The sequence below is a fragment of the Camellia sinensis genome, chromosome 2 (genome assembly GCF_055761805.1).
Source record: "Camellia sinensis isolate YWXY chromosome 2, ASM5576180v1, whole genome shotgun sequence".
Lineage (NCBI taxonomy): Eukaryota > Viridiplantae > Streptophyta > Magnoliopsida > Ericales > Theaceae > Camellia > Camellia sinensis.
In genome coordinates this window covers 178,433,615-178,460,205 of record NC_138962.1, presented here as the reverse complement: position 1 = coordinate 178,460,205, position 26,591 = coordinate 178,433,615, and the positions used below count along the sequence as shown (strand labels likewise).

The window sequence follows — 26,591 nt, the reverse complement described above, 5'->3', positions numbered from 1 at the left end:
CAAGAGGGGAAAGTGGTAGCTTATGGCTCACGTCAGTTGAAAATACACGAGAAGAATTACCCCACACACGACCTAGAGTTAGCGGCTGTGATCTTTGCCTTGAAAATCTAGAGGCACTACCTTTATGGTGAGAAGTTTGAAGTGTTCTCGGATCACAAGAGTTTGAAGTATCTGTTTACACAGAGAGACTTGAATCTGAGGCAGAGGAGATGGATGGAGTTCATCGAGGATTATGATTTTGAGTTGCATTATCATCCGGGAAAGGCCAATGTTGTGGCCGATGCCCTTAGTAGAAAGTCCATTAGTGATGTAGCTTGTCTAGCCATCCGGGAATGGGAGATGTTGGGAGCACTTGGCGAGTTTGATTTGCTACTGGGCGAATCTGTTGAGGCTGCGGCCTTGTTTTCTGTTGTTGCGCAGCCTACACTTGTGACTAGAGTGTTAGAGGCACAGAGAGGTGACCTTGAGGTAGAATATCTCCGAGAGAAGATCTCCAGTGGGAAAGTGGAAAAGGGTTTGACGGTGTATCCCGACCTGAGTGTGAGATACCGTGACCGTTTGTTTGTACCGGAGTCTTGCCGAGAGGAAGTACTCCGAGAGTTTCACCATTCGTGCCTTGCGGTGCATCCGGGAGGTACTAAGATGTATCAGGATTTAGGTCGCCAATTTTGGTGGCGGGGTATGAAGAGAGATGTGGCAGTTTTCGTATCGAAGTGCCTTACTTGCCAGCAAGTGAAGGCCGAGCATCAGAGACCAGCGGGTTTGTTGCAACCCTTGCCTATTGCTGAGTGGAAGTGGGAGCATATCACTATGGACTTCGTTGTAGGTCTTCCGAGGACTCAACGGGGTAGTGATGCTATTTGGGTGGTTGTAGACCGGTTGACTAAATCGGCGCACTTTATTCCTATGCGCGTGAGAGATTCGGTAGATCATCTTGCCGACTTGTATATTCGGGACGTAGTGAGATTGCACGGGGTCCCAGTGACGATCGTCTCAGATAGAGATCCTCGTTTTACTGCTAGGTTGTGGCAGAGTTTGCAGAGTGCCTTGGGCACTAAGTTGACCTTTAGTACGGCTTATCATCCTCAGACTGACGGGCAGTCCGAGCGTACTATTCAGATCCTCGAGGATATGCTTCGGGGTTGTGTCCTGGATTTCAGTGGGACGTGGGAGAGGCACTTGCCATTGGTAGAGTTTGCCTACAACAATAGTTTTCAGTCTAGCATCGGTATGGCACCGTTCGAGGCCTTGTATGGCCGACCGTGTAGGTCTCCAGTTTGTTGGGCCGAGGTGGGTGATGCACCTTTGTTGGGTCCGGAGTTGGTTAGGGAGACGACAGAGAAGGTTGAGCTTATCCGTAGGAGGCTTGTTACAGCCCAGAGTCGGCAGAAATCTTATGCTGACCGTAGGAGGAGGCCTTTGGCGTTTGAGGTAGGTGATCATGTCTTTCTGAAGATATCACCTAGGCGAGGCTTGATGAGGTTTGGGAAGAGTGGGAAGTTATCCCCTCGATTTATTGGTCCTTTTGAGATCCTTGAGAGGATTGGTGAGGTTGCTTATCGATTAGCCTTACCGCCGCAGTTGTCCGGAGTGCATGATGTGTTTCATGTGAGTATGTTTCGGAAGTATGAGCCAGATCCATCACATGTGTTGGATTGGACCGATTTAGAGGTAGATGAGGATGCCTCGTATGAGGAGAGACCGGTTCGGGTCTTGGATAGGTGGGATCAGGTTCTGCGTGGCAAGACCATTCCTTTGGTGAAAGTCTTGTGGAAACATCACGGAGTGGAGGAAGCCACTTGGGAACGTGAGTTGGAAGTCGGTGAGAAATATCCGGACTTGTTTGTTGATATGTGATCTTGTGTTTAAATTTTACACTATTGTTGAACTTAAGAGCTTTTGTATATGTCTTAAGTTGTGAAACATTGAAAATGTGTTGACTTATTGAAAGTATGTTTTGGAACTTGCTTCATATGGAAGTTGAATGTGACACTATATGTGTTGAGTATATTGTTGAAATTGGAAAGATGATGTATAATGTTGATGCATGTTGGGAGTACATGTGTTGTTTACATATTGTGAAATGTCTCTTGTTAAAGGGATAGAATGACCGGTAATGGGTCGAATTGTTGAATGTTAAAATGTAACATTGTTTAAAATGGAGGAAAACTTGTGTTGAAAACTTGTGCTTAATTTCGGGGACGAAATTCTTTAAGGGGGGGAGGTTATAGCGATCCCGGGTTTACCCTTGTTGTACAGTGATCCGGACATGGGTCCGTAGATGTTGGTAGTTGTTCTTTATCTTGTTTACATCCTTTTTACTTCGTATTTGAGTTATAGGATGTGTTGGGCAGGTTTGTTCCAGGTTGGTTGAGTTTAGAAACCAAAACTAGTTGCCCAGATTTTGGCCTGTACGCTCGAGCGAGGGTTTTGGCGCTCGAGCGGAGATTACACCCATTCAGTATTTTTTTCCTGTGCAGCGTTGTACGCTCGAGCGTGGTGTTGGCCGCTCGAGCGGGGTTGTCTGAGTGACGCTCGAGCGTAGAGTTGGAAGCTCGAGCGGAGACCTGGCTCTGTAAAAGTGCTGGGAGAGTGCATCCGGCGCTCGAGCGGAAGTTTGGACGCTCGAGCGGGAGTCTGTGTGTGACGCTCGAGCGGGGTGTTTTACGCTCGAGCGGGAGACTGGGTTTAAGTCCCGAAATTTGTGACTTTTTAAATCACTTTTTGCCTTCTCTTCTCTCTCTTACTTTTCCAAAATCACCATTGTTGAGCCTCTCACTCTAGACTCTACCTTCTCTCAAGGTTTTGATCTAGTAGGAGTGATTTGCTCACCTTTGGCCTTTACAAAAAAGTTGTTGATCGTCGTGGGTTTCATTTTAATCTGAAAATCTCGAGTTTTGGAGCACGTTGGGTTTTGTCGTCTTCTCCTTTGGGACTCCGAATTTGATGTAGGGATATCCTACTCCTCTCTATGGATTTTGTCTTTAAATTTTGGTATTTTGAGATGTTGGGGTTGGTTTGGTTATTTTGTGAAAGTTTGGGGCTTTTGTGCTATTTTACAAAAGTTGGGGTTTTACTCATAATAAACCTAGATGCATGTTTGGCATGAAGAAATGGAATGAATGTTGAATTATTGATGAAAATGGGACCTAAGGGTTGGGATGTTAATTATGGGAATTGACCTAATTACATTGTTTAATTAATTGGGATAATTAATTGTGAGAAGTGAGGAAATGAAATGTTGATTGAATATCCATTTGTGCATTCATTTTCTGTTTAGAAATAACTGCTTTGGGCTATCGGTGGAGGATAGTCGTGATTGTTGTAGACAATGCATGATGATTAGGCAAATTGAAACTAATCAATGAAGTGTGTCATGGAACTTGACGGTTGATAGAATACATTAATTACATGTATTGAGTGATTGTATATAGAACCAATGTGTTTGTATACGTTATGTGTAGAGGAGGAGATGGGGGATGTACTCCGCAGTTTAGGGGAAGATAGGGGATGTACCTCTAAACCGGATAGTGTTGGGAGAAGATAGGGGATGAACTCCGTAGATACAGCTCATATGCTTGTCTAGAGAAGTGAAGATAGAGCTTATATGCTTATCTTTGTAGAATGTGGATATAGCTTATATGCTTATCTGTGGATATTGTGGTTATACATATCTGTTGTAGAATGTGGATATAGCTTATTTGCTTATCTGAAAATGTAGATATTGTTGTTATACATATCTGTTGAGAATGTGGGTAGTGCTTATATGCCTATCTGTTGAAAAAGGGAAAATGAAAGGAAACTTGGACTCATAAGTCGTATGACATAAATATGTGATTTATGTGATTGTATCAGTGTTGGCCATCTATCAATTGCTAATATTTTAGTCATTGTTCATGGTTGGTTTAGTATATTTCTACTGGGCTGTGGCTCACCCTATATGGGAACATCATTTTCAGGTGCAGGAAGCATGCCACCTCCAAGGACATAGCTTGGGAGGCTTGAGGCGGACATAATGTTGTCGTTTACTTTTGATGTATTACATGTAAATACAAGCCAAGGGCTTAAAGTGTATGAGTTAGTACTCCTTTTGTGTAACCAAGTGTTAACTTGGAAAGCTGTAAGCCCGTAGGGCATTTTGCTTTTGTTGTTAACATGTAATACTTATGTAATAAGACTCTGAAGAAATGGAAGAATATGGTTATCTTATATGTTAATGAATCTCTTAATTGATGGGTTTAATGCTTTTATTTTGAGGGCGTTACAACTTGGTATCAGAGCTTACCGGGTTCGAATACTTTGGGTACGTGGGAAGTGATTAGGATCACAGTGGGTTTGTCTCGCTTGATAGAGACTTAGATGTAGTATCATATGCTATGTGCTTAATTGATAACATGCTTATGTGACTAGGTGGGTATGGGATTTAATTTCGAGGATGTTGATTGGATCCTTGGGTTTCTGGGAGTCTTGTTGGAAAAGCACTTGATCAATGCTATTTCTAACCGGAACTCTAGTAACGCCTCGGGACTATCATTATCCGGAAATGAAGTTCGTAAGTGCTTATGTGTTTATGTGCTTATGTGGAGTGAATTACAGTTGTCCATGCATTAGGACGTGAGTGTTTAGTTTCGGCACATTTATGAATGTGCTAATGTTCTGTGTTACCTTTATTAGGATGTCAGGACGAGGAAGAGGTGCTAGGCGTGGTAGACCTGCGAGGCAGGAAGTACCGTTACAGGGTGAGATTCCAGCAGTGCAGGAGGGAGTAGGCCAGGCCAATGTGGCCGAGCCAGTGGGTCAGCAGGCTATGGGTGCCCTGGCCAGAGAGATAGCAGGAGCTTTGGGTATTCTTAGAGCTGGGAATCAGGCCACCGAGGCAGGGCCTTCTTTCTTGAAGCGGGAGTTCTTCCGGTCTAATCCGGATAAGTTTATTGGGGATCCAAAGGAGCCACTGAAGGCTGATGAGTGGCTAGAGCAAATGAGTAAGATGTTCGAGATGCTTGGCATCGAGGACGGAGCACTGAAAGTGACCTTGGCATCCTTCCAACTGAAGGGAGATGCGGGTCAATGGTGGAAGTACGAGAAGGCTCGTGTTGGTGGTACTTGGGAGGCGTTTATAAATGCTTTTCAAGAGAGGTTTTTGTCTGCAGTAGCTAGGGAGAAGCTGAGGGATCAGTTTAGCCGGCTTAATCAGCAGGGCTTGTCAGTGGCCGAGTTTGAGGCTACTTTTACCAGTCTGTCCAGGTTTGCACCTGAATTGGTGGCGTCTGAGGAACGCCGTTGCTATGAGTTTGAGCGGAAGTTGAGGCGGGGCCTCAAGTTGAGGGTTGGTGGGTCTTACATCCGAGAGTATAGACACCTAGTGGACGCTGCAGCTCATGTGGAGCTCATGATGCAGGAGGAGGATGAGGGGCAGAGAGGCTCCAAGAGGAGCCAAGATGGTCAGAGTGATGGCAAGAGGCAGAGGGGTTCTAACCCTCAGCAGTCGCAGGGTGGTGTTGCTAGATCGACCTTCCCAGTGCCGAGTACAGGCTCCGGGAGAGGTGGTCAGGGGGAATTCACCTGTTACAAGTGTGGCCAGTTGGGTCACAAGGTTTCTGTTTGCTCGCAGAAGGGTGGGGGTCAGAGAGCTGCTTCTTCTTCAGCTAGACCGCAGAGTCAGAGTTTGGGCAGGGGGCAGCCCTTGTCTTGTTATCAGTGTGGACAGCCTGGGCACCTGAAGAGGTTTTGCCCGCAGTTGAGTGCCACTTCGGGAGCGTCTGGTTCTAGGCAGACGCAGGGTTTTCAGCCAGCTCAGTCTGTGCAGGCCTCGAGGGCCAATCCGGGAGCTTCGTCATCCCAGTCTGTGCAGCAGTCTTTTGCTCCGAGAGGTGAGCAGGTAGACCAGGGGCCTACGGGGCGCGTGTATGCTGTTACCGCGCAGGATTTAGTACCAGCTCCATCGGTAGTGAGAGGTACTTTTCTGTTTTGCAACTCGGTTGCTAATGTGTTGATAGACACGGGTGCATCTCATTCTTTTGTATCTGCTGCATTTGCATCTGTTTTGGAATTGGAGTTAGCACTGTTGGCATCTCCTATTTGTGTGGTATCGCCTTTGGGTGGTGAGTTGATCCTGAAACAGGGTGTGAGAGGATGTGATATAGAAGTCGCCGATTATAGGCTTGCTTTTCCGTTTGTTGTCATGCCCATGAAGGGTTTTGATGTTATTTTGGGTATGGATTGGCTATCGTCATACCGGGCTGTTATCGATTGCTACCGCCAGAGGGTCACGTTATGTACCTTGAGCGGGGAGTGGTTCCATTTCTTGGGAGACCGGGTTGGTAGTGTTTTGCCACCGGGGTATGATTCGCGAGGGCGAAGTGAGCTTAGTAGTCTACTTGCTAGCTTTGAGAGTAGTGAGTGTGTTGAGACACAGATTGTGTTGCCGAGGGTGGTTTGTGAGTATTCGGATGTCTTTCCCGAAGATCTTGTTAGTTTGCCACCTCACCGAGAGATAGAGTTCTCTATTGATTTAGTGCCCGGCACGGCGCCGATTTCTATGGCACCTTACCATTTTGCTCCAGCAGAGTTGGTTGAGTTGAAAGTTCAGCTCCAGGAATTGCTAGATAAGGGCTTTGTTCGCCCTAGTGTTTCACCGTGGGGAGCACCGGCCCTCTTTGTTAAAAAGAAAGATGGTGTCTTGAGATTGTGTATTGACTACTGGAAGTTGAATCGGGCTACGGTTAAGAATAAGTATCCTATGCCCCGTATAGATGATTTGTTTGACCAGTTGAAGGGTTCCCGTTGTTTCTCTAAGATAGACTTGAGATCGGGTTACCATCAATTAAGGGTCAGGGAGGAAGATGTTCCTAAGACGGCATTCCGTACGCGGTATGGCCATTATGAGTTTTGGTGATGCCATTTGGGCTTACCAATGCACCGGCAGTCTTTATGGACTTGATGAACCGGATTTTCCGGGAGTTCTTAGATCGATTTGTGGTCGTCTTCGTGGACGACATCCTTATCTATTCGCCTTCAGAGGAGGAGCACGAGGAACACTTGAGAGTAGTGCTTGAGTTGCTTAGAGCCCATAGGCTTTATGCCAAGTTTGGGAAGTGTGAGTTCTGGCTGAGGGAAGTCAAATTCTTAGGCCACGTGGTATCCGGGGAAGGGGTGTCTGTTGATACATCCAAGGTTGAAGCAGTGCAAGATTGGGCACAGCCTAAGAGCGTGTTCGAGATTTGCAGTTTTCTGGGATTGGCTGGGTATTACCGCCGGTTTGTGAAAGATTTCTCCAGGTTAGCGTCACCGTTGACTAGACTGACTCGGAAGGGAGTCAAGTTTGTGTGAAGTGAGACTTGTGAAAAGTCGTTCCAAGAGCTGAAAGTTAGATTGACCACCGCTCCGGTGTTGATTATTCCGGAGAGAGGGTTGGGTTATGCGGTTTATTGTGATGCCTCACGAGAGGGTTTGGGTTGTGTGTTGATGCAAGAGGGGAAAGTGGTAGCTTATGGCTCACGTCAGTTGAAAATACACGAGAAGAATTACCCCACACACGACCTAGAGTTAGCGGCTGTGATCTTTGCCTTGAAAATCTAGAGGCACTACCTTTATGGTGAGAAGTTTGAAGTGTTCTCGGATCACAAGAGTTTGAAGTATCTGTTTACACAGAGAGACTTGAATCTGAGGCAGAGGAGATGGATGGAGTTCATCGAGGATTATGATTTTGAGTTGCATTATCATCCGGGAAAGGCCAATGTTGTGGCCGATGCCCTTAGTAGAAAGTCCATTAGTGATGTAGCTTGTCTAGCCATCCGGGAATGGGAGATGTTGGGAGCACTTGGCGAGTTTGATTTGCTACTGGGCGAATCTGTTGAGGCTGCGGCCTTGTTTTCTGTTGTTGCGCAGCCTACACTTGTGACTAGAGTGTTAGAGGCACAGAGAGGTGACCTTGAGGTAGAATATCTCCGAGAGAAGATCTCCAGTGGGAAAGTGGAAAAGGGTTTGACGGTGTATCCCGACCTGAGTGTGAGATACCGTGACCGTTTGTTTGTACCGGAGTCTTGCCGAGAGGAAGTACTCCGAGAGTTTCACCATTCGTGCCTTGCGGTGCATCCGGGAGGTACTAAGATGTATCAGGATTTAGGTCGCCAGTTTTGGTGGCGGGGTATGAAGAGAGATGTGGCAGTTTTCGTATCGAAGTGCCTTACTTGCCAGCAAGTGAAGGCCGAGCATCAGAGACCAGCGGGTTTGTTGCAACCCTTGCCTATTGCTGAGTGGAAGTGGGAGCATATCACTATGGACTTCGTTGTAGGTCTTCCGAGGACTCAACGGGGTAGTGATGCTATTTGGGTGGTTGTAGACCGGTTGACTAAATCGGCGCACTTTATTCCTATGCGCGTGAGAGATTCGGTAGATCATCTTGCCGACTTGTATATTCGGGACGTAGTGAGATTGCACGGGGTCCCAGTGACGATCGTCTCAGATAGAGATCCTCGTTTTACTGCTAGGTTGTGGCAGAGTTTGCAGAGTGCCTTGGGCACTAAGTTGACCTTTAGTACGGCTTATCATCCTCAGACTGACGGGCAGTCCGAGCGTACTATTCAGATCCTCGAGGATATGCTTCGGGGTTGTGTCCTGGATTTCAGTGGGACGTGGGAGAGGCACTTGCCATTGGTAGAGTTTGCCTACAACAATAGTTTTCAGTCTAGCATCGGTATGGCACCGTTCGAGGCCTTGTATGGCCGACCGTGTAGGTCTCCAGTTTGTTGGGCCGAGGTGGGTGATGCACCTTTGTTGGGTCCGGAGTTGGTTAGGGAGACGACAGAGAAGGTTGAGCTTATCCGTAGGAGGCTTGTTACAGCCCAGAGTCGGCAGAAATCTTATGCTGACCGTAGGAGGAGGCCTTTGGCGTTTGAGGTAGGTGATCATGTCTTTCTGAAGATATCACCTAGGCGAGGCTTGATGAGGTTTGGGAAGAGTGGGAAGTTATCCCCTCGATTTATTGGTCCTTTTGAGATCCTTGAGAGGATTGGTGAGGTTGCTTATCGATTAGCCTTACCGCCGCAGTTGTCCGGAGTGCATGATGTGTTTCATGTGAGTATGTTTCGGAAGTATGAGCCAGATCCATCACATGTGTTGGATTGGACCGATTTAGAGGTAGATGAGGATGCCTCGTATGAGGAGAGACCGGTTCGGGTCTTGGATAGGTGGGATCAGGTTCTGCGTGGCAAGACCATTCCTTTGGTGAAAGTCTTGTGGAAACATCACGGAGTGGAGGAAGCCACTTGGGAACGTGAGTTGGAAGTCGGTGAGAAATATCCGGACTTGTTTGTTGATATGTGATCTTGTGTTTAAATTTTACACTATTGTTGAACTTAAGAGCTTTTGTATATGTCTTAAGTTGTGAAACATTGAAAATGTGTTGACTTATTGAAAGTATGTTTTGGAACTTGCTTCATATGGAAGTTGAATGTGACACTATATGTGTTGAGTATATTGTTGAAATTGGAAAGATGATGTATAATGTTGATGCATGTTGGGAGTACATGTGTTGTTTACATATTGTGAAATGTCTCTTGTTAAAGGGATAGAATGACCGGTAATGGGTCGAATTGTTGAATGTTAAAATGTAACATTGTTTAAAATGGAGGAAAACTTGTGTTGAAAACTTGTGCTTAATTTCGGGGACGAAATTCTTTAAGGGGGGGAGGTTATAGCGATCCCGGGTTTACCCTTGTTGTACAGTGATCCGGACATGGGTCCGTAGATGTTGGTAGTTGTTCTTTATCTTGTTTACATCCTTTTTACTTCGTATTTGAGTTATAGGATGTGTTGGGCAGGTTTGTTCCAGGTTGGTTGAGTTTAGAAACCAAAACTAGTTGCCCAGATTTTGGCCTGTACGCTCGAGCGAGGGTTTTGGCGCTCGAGCGGAGATTACACCCATTCAGTATTTTTTTCCTGTGCAGCGTTGTACGCTCGAGCGTGGTGTTGGCCGCTCGAGCGGGGTTGTCTGAGTGACGCTCGAGCGTAGAGTTGGAAGCTCGAGCGGAGACCTGGCTCTGTAAAAGTGCTGGGAGAGTGCATCCGGCGCTCGAGCGGAAGTTTGGACGCTCGAGCGGGAGTCTGTGTGTGACGCTCGAGCGGGGTGTTTTACGCTCGAGCGGGAGACTGGGTTTAAGTCCCGAAATTTGTGACTTTTTAAATCACTTTTTGCCTTCTCTTCTCTCTCTTACTTTTCCAAAATCACCATTGTTGAGCCTCTCACTCTAGACTCTACCTTCTCTCAAGGTTTTGATCTAGTAGGAGTGATTTGCTCACCTTTGGCCTTTACAAAAAAGTTGTTGATCGTCGTGGGTTTCATTTTAATCTGAAAATCTCGAGTTTTGGAGCACGTTGGGTTTTGTCGTCTTCTCCTTTGGGACTCCGAATTTGATGTAGGGATATCCTACTCCTCTCTATGGATTTTGTCTTTAAATTTTGGTATTTTGAGATGTTGGGGTTGGTTTGGTTATTTTGTGAAAGTTTGGGGCTTTTGTGCTATTTTACAAAAGTTGGGGTTTTACTCATAATAAACCTAGATGCATGTTTGGCATGAAGAAATGGAATGAATGTTGAATTATTGATGAAAATGGGACCTAAGGGTTGGGATGTTAATTATGGGAATTGACCTAATTACATTGTTTAATTAATTGGGATAATTAATTGTGAGAAGTGAGAAAATGAAATGTTGATTGAATATCCATTTGTGCATTCATTTTCTGTTTAGAAATAACTGCTTTGGGCTATCGGTGGAGGATAGTCGTGATTGTTGTAGACAATGCATGATGATTAGGCAAATTGAAACTAATCAATGAAGTGTGTCATGGAACTTGACGGTTGATAGAATACATTAATTACATGTATTGAGTGATTGTATATAGAACCAATGTGTTTGTATACGTTATGTGTAGAGGAGGAGATGGGGGATGTACTCCGCAGTTTAGGGGAAGATAGGGGATGTACCTCTAAACCGGATAGTGTTGGGAGAAGATAGGGGATGAACTCCGTAGATACAGCTCATATGCTTGTCTAGAGAAGTGAAGATAGAGCTTATATGCTTATCTTTGTAGAATGTGGATATAGCTTATATGCTTATCTGTGGATATTGTGGTTATACATATCTGTTGTAGAATGTGGATATAGCTTATTTGCTTATCTGAAAATGTAGATATTGTTGTTATACATATCTGTTGAGAATGTGGGTAGTGCTTATATGCCTATCTGTTGAAAAAGGGAAAATGAAAGGAAACTTGGACTCATAAGTCGTATGACATAAATATGTGATTTATGTGATTGTATCAGTGTTGGCCATCTATCAATTGCTAATATTTTAGTCATTGTTCATGGTTGGTTTAGTATATTTCTACTGGGCTGTGGCTCACCCTATATGGGAACATCATTTTCAGGTGCAGGAAGCATGCCACCTCCAAGGACATAGCTTGGGAGGCTTGAGGCGGACATAATGTTGTCGTTTACTTTTGATGTATTACATGTAAATACAAGCCAAGGGCTTAAAGTGTATGAGTTAGTACTCCTTTTGTGTAACCAAGTGTTAACTTGGAAAGCTGTAAGCCCGTAGGGCATTTTGCTTTTGTTGTTAACATGTAATACTTATGTAATAAGACTCTGAAGAAATGGAAGAATATGGTTATCTTATATGTTAATGAATCTCTTAATTGATGGGTTTAATGCTTTTATTTTGAGGGCGTTACAGATAAACTCCCTAAGAGCTTTATCCTTATCTTAACAAAGTCTTCTCTTTTCTCTAGGACTCTTGTCCCTTATCCGCTTATCTCGGATTCTGATATCTTTGGAGATAACCTCGGCCTAGCCAAGATAACCTCGACACAACTACCACGACACGTGGTACCTCGGCTGACACGTCGGCGTCACCATACCACGTGTTGGTATTCAGAAAATACATCCCCACACAAATTGTCATAACTTCTATCAAAAAAATACATAATATTTATCAAAAAAATACGTAATGGAATGCATTTTCTAATTTGATAAGTCCCAATTTTAAGTTGAATAGTTAAACTTATAATCTTTTATTATATATAATATATATTAATTATATACGGGGTTGGGTTTGGATCGGATGGTACATCTTCCACCCCAGCCTCAACCCTACCTTCACTTTGGATGGGGAAAAAAACCCGCTCCTGTCCCATCTCTTCAATAGATTGGGTACATCTAGTAGGGACAGGTCCCCACGGGACACGTTAAAATGACCATCCTTAATTATAGCCACATTCCACACTATTTACTATTTGGGAGAAATATTACATCAGTCATAAATAATTACTAATTAATAATTACCATTCATTGATAAATTTTAATAATTAAAATCATAAACTTTTTTATGAATTCGTAATTTTTTTTTGAAACTAGGACTGAAATGTAATTTTTCCTAATTTTTATCCCCAATATTTTTCATTTAAAATTTCAAGAAATTATTGAGAAAACCATTAAATAACACGTACATTTTTTGGGGGGATATATTTTTAAAATTAATTTATTTATTTTTTTGACAACGGGAGTGGAAGGTGGAAATTAGCAAAACTCGACCACGGACATCATAGACACGGTAGGTAAAGAGCCAATTCCTAGTCTTTCTTCTATAAAACATATCTAGAAATTATCACTTAAATCTTGGTAAGATATCAGCAAAATTGGTAATTTTTTGTTTATTGAATTTATATATATATATATATATATATATATAACATTTATGAAAATAGAGTTTTTCCATCTACACAATGTTATGATCAAATTAGCAAAGGTCTAGGACAACTCTAGTCTAGATTTTCTACTTTGATATTGGTTGAGTTCATATATAGGAATGTTGTTTGATTTTTTCAATGATTTGATTGGCTGTTTTGAGATGTTCTCATCATTTAAAAATATTAGTTCCATCCCAAAAATGTTCCAAAAAATCTTGTTCAACATTCCAATTCAAAGTTGGGTCTTACTAACAAGTACTCCTATGATATAAGAAAAAACAAAATATATGTAGATCCTGAAACATTTATTATTAATTTAATATACTTTTTATGAATTTCAAAATACTTCATAATTTTTTACACTTTTTTAATACGCTTTTTATACATTCTCAATATTAACTAATGTCATGAAAACATTTGTTAGCATTTACCTTGAAATTTTTGTGATTAAGTTAAGTTACATTTCTCATCGCCTTTTGCCTTACAAGTTTTCCTAGCAAGTTTTTTGAGTCTTAAGCATGGTTGCATGTTTCGATTTCCCATTCATCTTGCTATTTGCCAATTTGGACACTTTGTTTGGATTATAAATTTAAATAAAAATTTAAAAAGAAAAAAAAAAATATACGTGAAATGTAAATAAAATATAATTATATTTACATTTTCTCTTTCATTTTCAAATCTTTACTTAAATCCATGATCTAAATATAGCCTAAATGGCGCATTTACCATATTAAGTCTATTAGTTTTATTATCTTCAAAGTTTGTGTTTGGATCATGAATTTGGATAGAAATTTGAAAAGAGAAAATATCATTATAACCCTTAGGTCATGTTTGTTTGGATGGACATGGGCTTAGGATTGGATTAATAATCCAAGAAAATTATTAATCCGATGTTTGGTTAAACAATTGAAGTACGGATTAATTATTTTAAACTTGACTTTTAGTTAAGATAGGATACATAATCCAACGGATTCGTAATCCCAGGATTATTAGTCATGGGAATGCTAATCCAGTCCGCCCAAACAAACATGGCCTTATGGTTTAAGCCCGAAACATTTTACCCTTCTATGGTTCAATATAGTCAGAAAAGCCCTATGTGATTTTGAACGAAAGTTTAACCTTTAACACTGTTAACTATATATATGAAATGATTATAATATCCTCGAACTCTATGTTTTTTTTTGTTATTTTCTCTCTTTTTTGTCTCATATACATAATTTTTAATTTCTAATATTAATTCAATTAAATCACAATTAATTATAAATTCTTAATTATTTAATATAATTCTTAACTTTTTAATCTAATTTTAATTTAATTATTTTTTAGATCACAATTAATCCTAAATCCTTAATTATTTATAATAATTATTAAAATTTTAATCGAATTATGTTTTATAGATCACAATTAATCATAAATTCTTAATTATTTATTGTAATCCCTAACATCTTAATCTAATTTTAATTTAATTATTTTTTAGATCAATTCTAATTATTATTTAATATATATTTTAAATTAATTAAATTTTAAATCAATCCTTAATTATATTTTATATTTTAGATAAATTTTTAATTATATTTTAGTTTAATTTAATTTTAATGAACATCTTAATCTAATTTTAGGTTTGGAGAAAATGGGGTATAAAATTGTCTTTTTGTTGTGTTACTTTCAACTTTTATTTATTTATTTTTTATTTTTTAAGAAAATTAAACTCACTTTAAAGAATGGTGTGTGAGTCATACACTTTTTGTTAGTTTGGATGGAAAAATTAACAATGACATTTTAATCCAAAATCACATGGGAACTTTTTTATTATTATTCACCCAAAACTTTTTAACTATATTTAAACCATAAGGAGGTAAAGTGCTCCAAAATCACGAGGTAAATGAATTTTGCCCAAAAAAAAAAAGTTAAATGAAATGTGAATAAAATATAGTTATATTTCATCTATCTTTTTTTTCTTTGTTCTTTTTTCAGATTCCTACTAAAATTTATGATCTAAACAGATTTTGAATCTGTATCCAAGACTATTATCAAATCAAGCAAGGTGCTCAAGTTGGAATCCACCCATTTAGTGGCTAGTTGGATGAAAAATTCTCCCCCCCCCCAAAAAAAAAAATGGATTTAGGCTCAAATTTGATACGAGGAAGTAATATAAACTTTTCAAAACAAATGACATCAAAAACTGAAATTTAAATAATATTATTGTCAAATGAAAATTTTCAAAAAAAATGATAAAAATGAACATTTGAAAGTTTTAACGGTGGAATTGGCACGAAAACCGCCTTAGGTATGGAAAAGTTGTGAGTTTTGCTGTTGTGCTATTTCAGATAGAATATGGGCCTTCCAAACCAAATCTAACAATGTTGGCTTGAGTCCGAGTAAATATTGAATGTAACAGTGTTATTATATGATAAGTATCATCATCCAATAAGTATTTTTGATTTGCAGTAGGACCGTAAGATTGTTTGTTAATAGGAGATAAGGGTTGACCACTTAATTCATTTGTAACTTTTTATTGACCGTCAACACTACGTAAAATGGTATTACTGTTACACTTAATATATATGCTTTTTATGAATTCACAATTATTGTTTTGTCACTTGTCTATCCAATTGCTCCAAATACTTTACAATTTGATCTACATCACTAAGGTAGCATTTGGATTTACATCTATAATTATTTATCTCATAGCAATTGGTCCAAATATGAGTTTATAAAAGTAAAAATGGAGTAAGATCAACTAGCACAAAACCAGGTGCAACCAAGTACCCAAACTGTAGGCCCAAAAATTTTATTTTGATTTAAGTTAGGTCTTGGTTCAAGTACTTTCCTAAATTACATTGTTGGCTTTTAGTGTTTGAAATCCAACGAGGAGTTTTAACATTGTTATGCAGGGTTGTGTTGTGTTACCGTACGAACTCTATTTTAAGGTGCATAACTAAAACTAATTGAGTAGTGTCAATTTGGGAAATTCTAGAGTGCATTTTCTTTAAAAAAAAAATGCATGGTACATAGAAAATTAATTGTTAAGATTGAGTCACATCATTAAAAATGACCTGGTAAACAGGTCACTTTTTATACTTATGAGCCAAAATTATATTTGTTCATAACTAGAATCAAATTGATTATAACTTAATTATGAACTATCATCACATATCTCATAACCAACACCATTTTGCCCATAACCAATATCACATATTTCATAACTATAATCACATACCTCATAACCACATCTCATAATCAACACTCTTTACCTTATAACCACACCATTTTGATCCTAACTAATATCACATATCTCATAACCACTATACTATAACAAAAAAGGATTTTTACGGCGCGCAACGCACACCACAAAAACCCTTCTACGACGTGCAGCGCGTCATATTATGACCAGTCATAGAAAGTCATTTACTTTCAACGACATGCTTCGTACGCCGTTAAAAACTATTTAACAGCAAATTTTGTGCGTCGTTGTTACTTTTTCTATGACATGCTATAGTACACCGTTACAAATTATTTAATGACAAATTTTGTACGTCGTTATTACTTTTTCTACTACTTTTGCACGTCGTTAATTGGTGAGACAAATAATGATGTTGATTGCGTACCATAAAATATGTAATATAACGACTTATTATATCTGCCATAGAATATACAATTTTTTTTATTTTTTTTTTAAATTCAACAAGTTCTATTTGACCAATTTTGTACAATTTAACAAATATTACAAACAAGCATCACAAAACATCAATCAACCACCAAAATATTATTTAAAACATCAAAAAGAAACTATATCCATAAATTATAAACATTCAACAATTATTTATACATAAATTATATACATTTAACAATTATCTATACACCTCCACAGAAACTCCAAATGCAAATCTGTCTCAAATCCAAACCTCCTCACAATGTGATCAACAAATGAAAGTGGGGTCACTGGATTCATCTTCCATTGAAGAGTAGATAGCACCAGAAGCTCCATTCTCTGGATTATCTTGGCTTCAAACACAAACTTTGATTCTTCCACCTAATCACAACACAGAAATAAATCAATGACAACCTCATTCCTAAGCTTCCAAACTGACCATAAAACAGCAAATAGAATGGAATTCCAGATTTTCCTCTCCAGTTTTGACAGATTTACACCGGCCCACCATTGGAGTAAGTCATTAACAGAGCCTGGTAATGCCCAAACTAAACCCCACCATCTAATAACATGTGACCAAACTAACCAAACAAACAGACAGTGCAATAACACATGATCATCATATTCCACCTCAGTCCTGCAGAAAACAGAAAGAACAATAGCATTATTATTGAGAACTCCAATCCTTTGAAGATAGCTGGATGATTTGATCCTCCTTCTCCATGCCAACCACCTAAAGAATTGAGCTTTGGGAGGGGCAACATTTTTTCAAATAGAGGCAGTAATTCTACAAATAGGGCCCAAGGACAATTCAAACCAATGATAGGCTGAGGAGACAATCTATTTAAGCAACCAGTGGACCACCTTAAATTGTCAAACCTGTTGTCTCTAATAGCAGGTGCAGTAAGTATAGCATCATTTAATCTCATTATTTCCTCCACCTCCCATTGAAACAGAGTTCTAAAATTTAAGGTCCAGCCCTCATGATCACCATTTCTGTTGTATAAAGAGTTAACTGTACCACACTTGGCTTTTACTTTTGGTTACATCTTTTTAACTCCTAGACCCCCTTGGCTTTTACTTTTGGTTACATCCTTTAAACTCCTAACCCTTAAAATCCACTCAACAGATTCTCTCCTTGCCATCATTAACTTTTGGTTACAACCACAATGCATGCTTATTTGCAAGTCATCCGTTTTATACCCATGAATAATAACCTAAATGAGTTTCGCATTGTTGCAACCAAGAAAAAAGAAAAAAGAAAAAGTGCAGAACATGGTTTTGCAGCAAATCTAATCACCTAACTAATATTCCAAGCAACCAAAAAGAGATGGTCAAAATCTAAGAATTTAATTAGAGGAAAAAAATGCAAATTAATATGAGCAATATTGAATTGAGGACCTGAAATTCCCTATTGATGGGTGATGCAAAAAAACTGTTGAAAATATATCCTATAAATAATGTCGGTTGAGTGAAACACATTCTGTTCTATAATCAATGTTTTAAAAACCAGAATAGAGTTTAAAGCCTTTCAATAAGTGGAGATGGCAGTAGACTTGAAGAATTATTTACTTGTCAAAAAATACAAAATAAAAAACAGAGTGAAGTAAATTAGCATTTCCTTAAATTGATCTTGTGGCACCAACAGGGCTATGAACAGTGCACTAGATCAAGGTCATCATAATTTATCTTCAAATTATTTCTCATCCTTTTTGCTAATTATGTTTGTTAATAGGCATTTTGATATCAGCATGATGCCACAAGTCAACCCAGTTACTTGGGTGGTTGGACAGCTAAAGGGTTGGTAGACAGTTTGGGTTGAATGCATTGGCAAGTAAGCAACATTTTATTACACAGCAATAGCATTGACTTCAAGCAAATACAAACATAAATTATTGTAACCACATCATGTTTGCCTATATAAATTCCATTTGAACAATTTTGTAAAACAATTAAAACTCAAATGAGACATGACCAAATAATTGAGAAAAGTCAAAGTTTGAAAACTGCATGTACCAACTTAAACTTTACACTTTTAAGATACACACGAGTAAAGATTGTAAAGTTTGTACTTATCAAAAAAAAAGAATTGTAAAGTTTGTTTATTTTCCCTTTTCAATGTTCTATATGCTATCAAATTTCAACCTATAAAATATAAAGTTCTATTAAACTTGAAATTTCAGCCAAAAAAATCTTGTTTAAAAATTTATCAACCATAATTTAAAATCTGAAGAGTTGATATTGTATAATTCTTATCACAGGTACAAAAGGCAACTAATTTCTTATAAACCAATGAAGCAAACAACTTACAACTAAATGAAACTATTGTAAGCCAGTGAAGCAGTCAACTTACAACTAAATGAAAATATGTTCTGTGCAATAACTTTTTAGTCAGCAAAGGTTAGAACAGCAATTTATGAATTAAAATATTATAACTACATGACAGTTTGAAGGTTACCTGAGTTGCATCCCATAAGATACTTTTTGGAGTCACAGGAAGCTCTCTCTTATTCTTCGATGGAAGAGGGGAACCATCATTAGCGGTCTCCCACTGCAACCAAGGCAGAATAACACCATCCATTTCAACAGGAAGAGAATTAGATCCTGATGTATTATACATTGTTTCTGTTTCCCTAGAATGTGACACTGCATCTCTAGCCTTTGTTACTCCTAAAGTCGAACTTGCATCACTCCTTTCTCCATCAAATGAAGAAATATCTGTATCTTCAACATTTGAAATGAAGTCCTCAAAATATTTCTCTGCTTCTTCAGTCAATCGTTTAGACACCTTCTTTCTGTCATTACTCCTCTGGCAAATTGTAGAAGCATTGAACTTAATAGAACACTTTATCATCACTACTCTCAACAAGGACTAAAGACAGATCCTGTAGTTTACACATATGGAGATTGAGAACCATACCTTTCAGGCCCGGGATGGTTTATCCACAATTGTAGAGCTCTTTGGATTAGGAAGCAATTCTGTCACAATTTTAGACAGTTCCCTACCACATTGCTCCTCTGAAACTATCTCAGCTAAGAGATCTTGTTTATGCCTTTCTGACTGGAAAATTTGTGGAAACTCATCATTTCACTGCTTCAAGTACTTAAAAAGCACAGAATAGCAACAACATATCTTTCAAAGTTTGCTCATCTGTCAATTGCTTTAATATTCTGGAAACTCACAAAAAACTGTCAATAACAAACTATCCCTCATTCAACTTAGTTTCACAAGATGGTGCTTAAGGGGTGATCTAAAATTTATTATGTTATGTTTGTCATCATCATTTCATGAAAAGCAATGTCAGCAATATATTATGTTTAAAGTCATTTGTCAAAAACATATCTCTAACACAATACTATAAATAGCCATTCAAGCAAAACAAAACAATTGTGATCATGCATCAAAATTTTACAATTGGAAAAACTAATTTATTTTTCCATCATCCAATAAAAAGAGAGTTTTTATCTCTTCAAGTGTCCTAGACTTATGGTCAAATGAGCAATTTTAGGGTATTAGCTTTTTCGGACACCATTAATTTAAAAAGCTAGTGCTCAAATCAGTGCCATGGCATAATGATAATACCTATAATAATGGATAGAAAATTAACACAGCAATAATATAGTAGTAGTAGTATTATATAATAATTAAATAAAAAGAACATAATATTATGTGATGTTACTATATTGAATATATTAATTAACTAACAGCTATTATAAAGAAATAAATAGACTTTGTTATGCATGATGATGATGGTGTTTCCCCTAAACCCAAGACATTTTTCTTTCTTTCTTTTTTTTTTTTTTTTGGGGGGGGGGGGGGTTGAATTCATAAATTAAAACAGGAAAAAATACAAGATTACAAGGGGGCATGCCCCAGGCCCTAACATGACTAAACAACCCAGCAAAAAAAAAAAAAACAAAACAAAACAAAACAAAACTGACAAAACCAACTAAAACCCAACAAACAAAAACAACCTCTACAAAAATGGCCACAGTACATGTGAGGCAGTAGCTGCAAAAATAGTGATACACACTCACAAACAACACCTAGACAGTTGCTAAACAGCCCGCAAACAGAGCTAGCAGCAGCAAGGCAGAATCAACAACAGCAAGGCAGAGACACACTCACACACAGCACCTGGGCAGCTATTCATAGAAGCTAAACTAAAGCATACACATCACAATCCTGCAGAATTTATAGACAGTAACAGCAGGCAGACATGGAACCTGGACAGTAACAGTTCCATTCTTTACAAAGAAACAGAGCATCACAGCCATCTACAATACTTGTGTTTACTCTTTGCAGCTGAAAATAGTGTAGTTATTTAAATAAAAAATAAGAAAAAAAAGATAATGACTAGTGTTGTTTACTCCATCTAATAGAATTATAATTTCACCCATGTACTAATTAAAAGTAAAAACTAATTAATGCCTAAGATAAAAACTTGCTCATAGATGACATTTCATCTTTAAAAATATTTATAGATGACATTTCATCTTTAAAAATCTTCAGAGGCCCAAACTCGAGGAGCTCACCTTCTAAAGAAGTAATACTTTTTTGGTTAAATAGACACAGCACTGCACCATACCACGGCACAAAAGACTGATTGGAGGAAAACAAATGAAAGAAGCTGAAAATATAAGGTCCGTTCATACCTTTCGAGCTTTTGAGACTTTGTTTTGAGCTTCAAGCTTGGCACGGTATTGTCTTCGCCTGAGAATTGCATCGTATTGTTTCTCATTAACATATATGGGCTCGTCCTGCGGAAAATCAAGAGGCAGTGGCACACGAGCCACCCCCAGCATTTGGGGATGATGAATCTGGTGACAGTGCGATGGTAAGTATCTCATAAAAGGGTTGCAGATAAAACACATCTTGAGTACTCAATCACCATAATGATGTGGTTTAAATAAACTAGCAGGTCATTGATTGATTCCAAGAAAATCAGAATAGAGTCAAAACCACAAGTGGCATTCAACGTAAAACCAAGTAAACGTTCCGTTTCTTCACTACTTTAACAAGAATATTAGGTTGCTGATATTACCAATTGACAAATTTTTAGTGTTACATTTCATTAAAAAAAAAACAAAACAAAACAAAACAAAAAGGAAATCTACTTCAATTATTAAAAAAAAAAATATATGTTGGGAGAAGAATAAGAACAAAGGTGATATGCAAAATAAAAAAGAACTGGAAAAGATGTATATTTAGAATGGCATAGTTCATCATAGACCTCCTTTATTAACTCTGAAGAATCTGTAAGGACAGCATAATTACTTGTTTATTTTTCAAAAAAGGATCATTCATTAATGCTGAGGAAGATTTTACTAGGTGAAAAGGATTGTCTAGAGTCTAGGCTTTGACAATCACAAAATAAACAAAACATATTACTTCACTCACTTTCTTTGGTACATTGAAGGGGATGGGCGGGTCAAACTCATGACCTTTTAGTGAGGTACACTGGCCACTGGGCTAAATCCTGCGGTTGCATAACTTCACATTTTACTGCCGAAGGAGTATCAAAAAACATGGAGTGCGCCATAAATATTAAAAGTAGTGCAGACACTAGCTCATCTTTTTGTACTTACTAGAAACAAGTGTGTGATACGAATGAAATGAATGTGCATAGGATGTGATGATACTTATAAACAGCCACTATGCTGTTCTAAAGGATGTGATGGTTAGTGGGTGCATTGGAAGTACAGAAATTAGCAACTATGGCCATTTCTTAATTTTAAGTTTACAAAATTTTCCATCTACTAAATCAGCAATTTAAGGCAAAAAAAACAAACAGATGCCAGTGGATATCAGAGTTTAGCATTCAGACAGACATGGCATAGATGTAGTGGCACCACAAAAAGCATAATTCTCATAAAAGAACTTTGAATAGAAGGATCAAAGAATTGTCCTAAAAACTCAAGCTGTTAGGATATGGGCCAAGGTTTTAGCGGTGGCAGCAACCGTAATGGTAACAGTGGTGCTGACATGGTTGCTGACATGGTTGCAGGGTATAACAATTGTAGCGTAACAGTGGTGGCAACCGCAACCATGAATTTTTTAGTTTTTCACACCAATTGGAAAAGATTAAAATCATATCCCATCAAAATTTTCATCATTCAAATCAAACATCAATTTCCAACCCATAACCAAACTGTTACAATACAACTCAACTAAGATACGCAAAAGTAAAAAAACTAAAAACAAACCTCTGAAACTGCACTGTATCACCGAAAAGCCAATTGAACATAAATCAAATATTTTTCCCTAGAAAAAAAAAATCCAGCAATGAATTTAAATATAAAAACCCAAAAACCTTGGAAAAATATTGATAATTTTGTATCACCAAAAAGCCAATTGTACATGAATCAAATATTTTTCCTTAGAAAAACAAAAAACAAAAAGAAAAATTGAGCCTTTAAAAGTAAAAATCTTCTTATTTAGAAGCAATCTTCCATCAAACAAAACATAACCCAGAGAAAATGGGGGGGAAGAGGATGGAAAGGGAAATAGAATTAAGAAGAAAAAAAATTCCAGAGTAAAAGACTGAGGCACATATGATTGAAACAATAATGGTGTCATACCGAGAAAAGGGAAAGAAAGGTGTGGCTATCAACACAAGGATGCCGAAGAGAGCTCCTTCGTGATTTGCAACGAATGGAAGTAAGGGACCTTTTTTTGGACTCAATCTGTTGGATTTAATAAGATAGAAGTAGAGCTGCCATCTCACACTTCTATACACTGCATACACACACACACATACATACATATATATATATATATATATTGTCGAGAAAAATCTTTATATTTTATAAATAAGAAAATCAAATAGATAAATATAATAAAACAATAAAAGGGTTTCGATTGAGTTAGAAGAAGGGACAAACAGATAGGATATACATGTATGGACATATGTAGAGAGAGAATAGAGAAAGAAAGGGGGAAAACGGCCAATTTCCCTGATTGTGGCGTTTTGAATATTTTAGTCCAATTCTAGGTTGTGTTTTCTAATTTATTCCCAATATAGGGTGAAACGGGTTTACAAAAACCGTTTTCCTTAAAACGGCATTGGCAAAGCCGTTTTTGATGAATAAAAAATAAATAAAATTTTCGTTCATAAAAACGGTTTTTGTAAAACCGTTTTTACTTAACACCTAATTAATTTTAAGTTTATATAAAATGGTTTTTGTAAAACTATTTTTATTTTTATTATTTTTTTTTCAATTTATAAATATTGTTTGCCTAAAATAATAATATTATCATAAATATAAAACAGTTTTCGAAAAGCCGTTTCATTTTACACAAAACCCATCTCCTTCTACTTTTACGAAAGCCGTTTTTGATATCCAGCCCATCTTCTTCTCCCTCACTCAGCCGAACTCCGAAGGGAAGATCGACGACGAAGAGGAAGCAACGAACAACGGCCAACAGTACACCACCGGGAAAACGAGGAACACCTTCATCAAACACCCACATTTAGGTTTGTATCGCATAAATGAGGATTTTCATTTCAAATTTGGGATTTTAAATTTCGAAATTAGGGATTGCTGAATCTAGGGCATTGAAAAGTTACAAATTTTGTTATTCGTAGGATATAGTTTACGATTTTCTGTATCTCAGTTTACTTTTTCTGTATCTCTGTTCACTCCTTTTTTGTTTATCATATAATATCCTTATTTTCCTCTTTTTCAATACACTCTTAGCCACAAGATGTAGTGGAATTTTGAAATATTGAAATCTTGAGACATAATCTTGTGTTTGGAAATGTATTGGGAATATATGGCAAAATTTTAAAACAAAAGTAGGAATAGCAATGAAGTAGAGTGGGATTGGATTTGTGGTGTTCTATTCCTACACCATTCCTAGTTGGGGCAATACTACTGGCCTTGGCTCATTATTAGGATCCTTGGGGCATCTCCAATGGAGATGCTGAGCACACTACACACAGATTTATAGAAGTATACACACCACACATTTGGCCATAAGCTAATACACCTAAAAAATCAAAATTTTAATTATATTCTCTTTAATTAATACACACAGATCCTTGGGGCATCTCCAGGATGGTATAGAGTTTGAGTTGGAAGTAAAGAGAGTTTGACTTGAAAATAGCCAGTTCACAAGAAGTAAAGTTCGAATTGGAAGTACGGAGAGTTTACCATTGCTTTGTTAGTTTGGCCAAATGATGCCTTTGGCCTTCAAATCTTCAATTAATAGTCTAGATATATATACAAATATCAACAATCCAATGGTGTGGAAACTATCTAATTCTTCCATTATAACCAAATGACTGCCTATTATATATTTTAATTAATAGTCTAGATATGTATAAATTTCAATGATCTAGCAGTATGAAAGCTATCTACATCCTTCCACCACCTTATGATAAAAAAATTCTACAATTATCTACCTAATTATAGGGATTTCTACAAATTTTTACATAAATCTAAAATCGAATTCGTAACTCAAATATTTGATAAAATTCCCAAGTTGTGACATTATTCCCCGCCTAATACGACCACATCCTTAACGCAAATTCCTCGTGAAAGCTTTCGATCTTCTCTTCGAATTGATGCAAGAGTTTTGCTAACTCGCTAACTCTCAACTTGTCAATTTCAAGTAGTCCATCTATTTTACTTGGTATTTTTAACACATCATTGGAGTTCCTAGTGATTCCAAACCTTTAAAATATCCAAATTCAACCTTTTAAATATCCACATTTAAGACGTATTAGTAGTATAATTTTCTCTCAATAAATGCAAATTATACAGATAGCATTTTTAAGCAAGAGACTATCTTATTTACGATTGACCCATGTAAACACTAGCTTTATAGTCTGTCAGTAAAGAGATGAGACATAAGCAAAAGAGTGGACTCTATGATTTCTTCTTCTTCTTCTTCTTCCCTTAATCCCACTGTCCCACTGTCCACTACGTTGGGATTGCTCTCTTATATTAGTCAGTCAATACGGCCAGATACCAATCCAAATATATATATATATATATGTATTTTTGAGATCATATTAGTCAATCATTACGGCCGGATACCAATCAAAAAATATATATATATTTGCAAGTGGGTTGAGAAAAGATTAAAAACAAAGGACAACAATGAGTTGCTTGGAGTTTTTGGTGATTCAACATCACATTGTTGTCCTCGAACCCCCTACGGCCATTGATGGACACTTGGACTTCATAATTTTCTGAGACTTTACCTCTTGAATGATCAACATGGAATTAATATGCCAAATGACCGAGGAATGGAGGGACATATTTTAGAAAATTTAATTTTAATTTCTACATTTGGATTTTAAATTTGTCAAGAGAAATGGCAAGAAAAAAAAGAAAAAACAAGATAAAAAAAGTTCATAATTCTAAAAGTTTGGGAATTACAAATGCCTTCAAATAATAATATAATAGGTTTGAGAAAACTTCACAACAAACTTAACATATTTTTCCTTGTATTTTAATTACATTTTTTTTAGTACATAAAAAGAAAATTATAAATATGTGCAAGAAAGATCCTCAAAACAAATATAAAAAGAAAAAGCCCACATCTAATAAGGGAATCAAACCTTTTTTGAAAAAAAGGAAAATCCTATAATTCAGAGCCTCTAGATATAGAAGTCTGGCCCGTTTGGACCAAGCCCTACAATAAGCCCACAATTTTCTTGTATGAGCCCACAGCCTAGCCCAACCCATTACATCGTATGCAATAACAATAGATCTAAATCGAGTTATTCAAGCCTAAATATATGGAAAATGCTACCATATGCACCTGCCACAAAATGTGTAATCCTATTACAAATTGACATAACAAAAAATGCCGCAACAAAACCATAAACTTTTACATCATGCATAACCTAACTACAAATTGGCATAATAAAAAATATCGTAACTAAGCCAAAAACTTTTACATCATTAACCACAAAATTTTGGACATTTTATTATACTAATTTTTAACGAGATTATACATTTTGTTACTGATGTTACACAATTTTATGGTAAAACCATATTTTTGTGATAGAGTGCAACCCTTTAGGGCCAGATATATAGATACTAGGGTAAAATGCCCATGCCTTGCACGGGGTTACAGGTACTATTGTGATAAATTTAAATTTAAGAAATACACACATTCTAATAGAGTTTAGAAATTTTAAAAAAAAAATGGGCTTTTATTTTTGTCTTCATCTATT

The 26,591-nt window shown here is 37.6% G+C and overlaps 2 protein-coding genes across 3 annotated transcripts in view; both read right to left on the bottom strand.

Annotated features, from left to right (window-relative positions):
* Window positions 1-26,591, bottom strand: part of LOC114282822 (putative E3 ubiquitin-protein ligase HIP1) — a 230,783-nt gene that overhangs the window by 125,003 nt on the left and 79,189 nt on the right. The window lies entirely within an intron of this gene.
* Window positions 16,494-23,140, bottom strand: LOC114288303 (cyclin-D3-3). 2 transcript variants are annotated; one of them, XR_014351323.1, is made up of 7 exons: window positions 22,981-23,140; window positions 22,606-22,663; window positions 21,055-21,219; window positions 19,319-19,459; window positions 19,081-19,207; window positions 18,857-18,949; window positions 16,494-17,035 (listed from the first exon to the last, which is right to left on the bottom strand). XR_014351323.1 is itself a non-coding variant. In XM_082906927.1 (7 exons), exons 5-7 carry the CDS (start codon window positions 19,129-19,131, stop codon window positions 16,591-16,593), a joined length of 333 nt encoding a protein of 110 aa, XP_082763053.1. In that variant the 5' UTR covers window positions 19,132-19,207; window positions 19,319-19,459; window positions 21,055-21,219; window positions 22,606-22,663; window positions 22,981-23,140; the 3' UTR covers window positions 16,494-16,590. The 2 variants fall into 2 exon arrangements, 1 of the variants encoding a protein (XP_082763053.1); XM_082906927.1 differs by having other exon boundaries at window positions 16,494-16,779.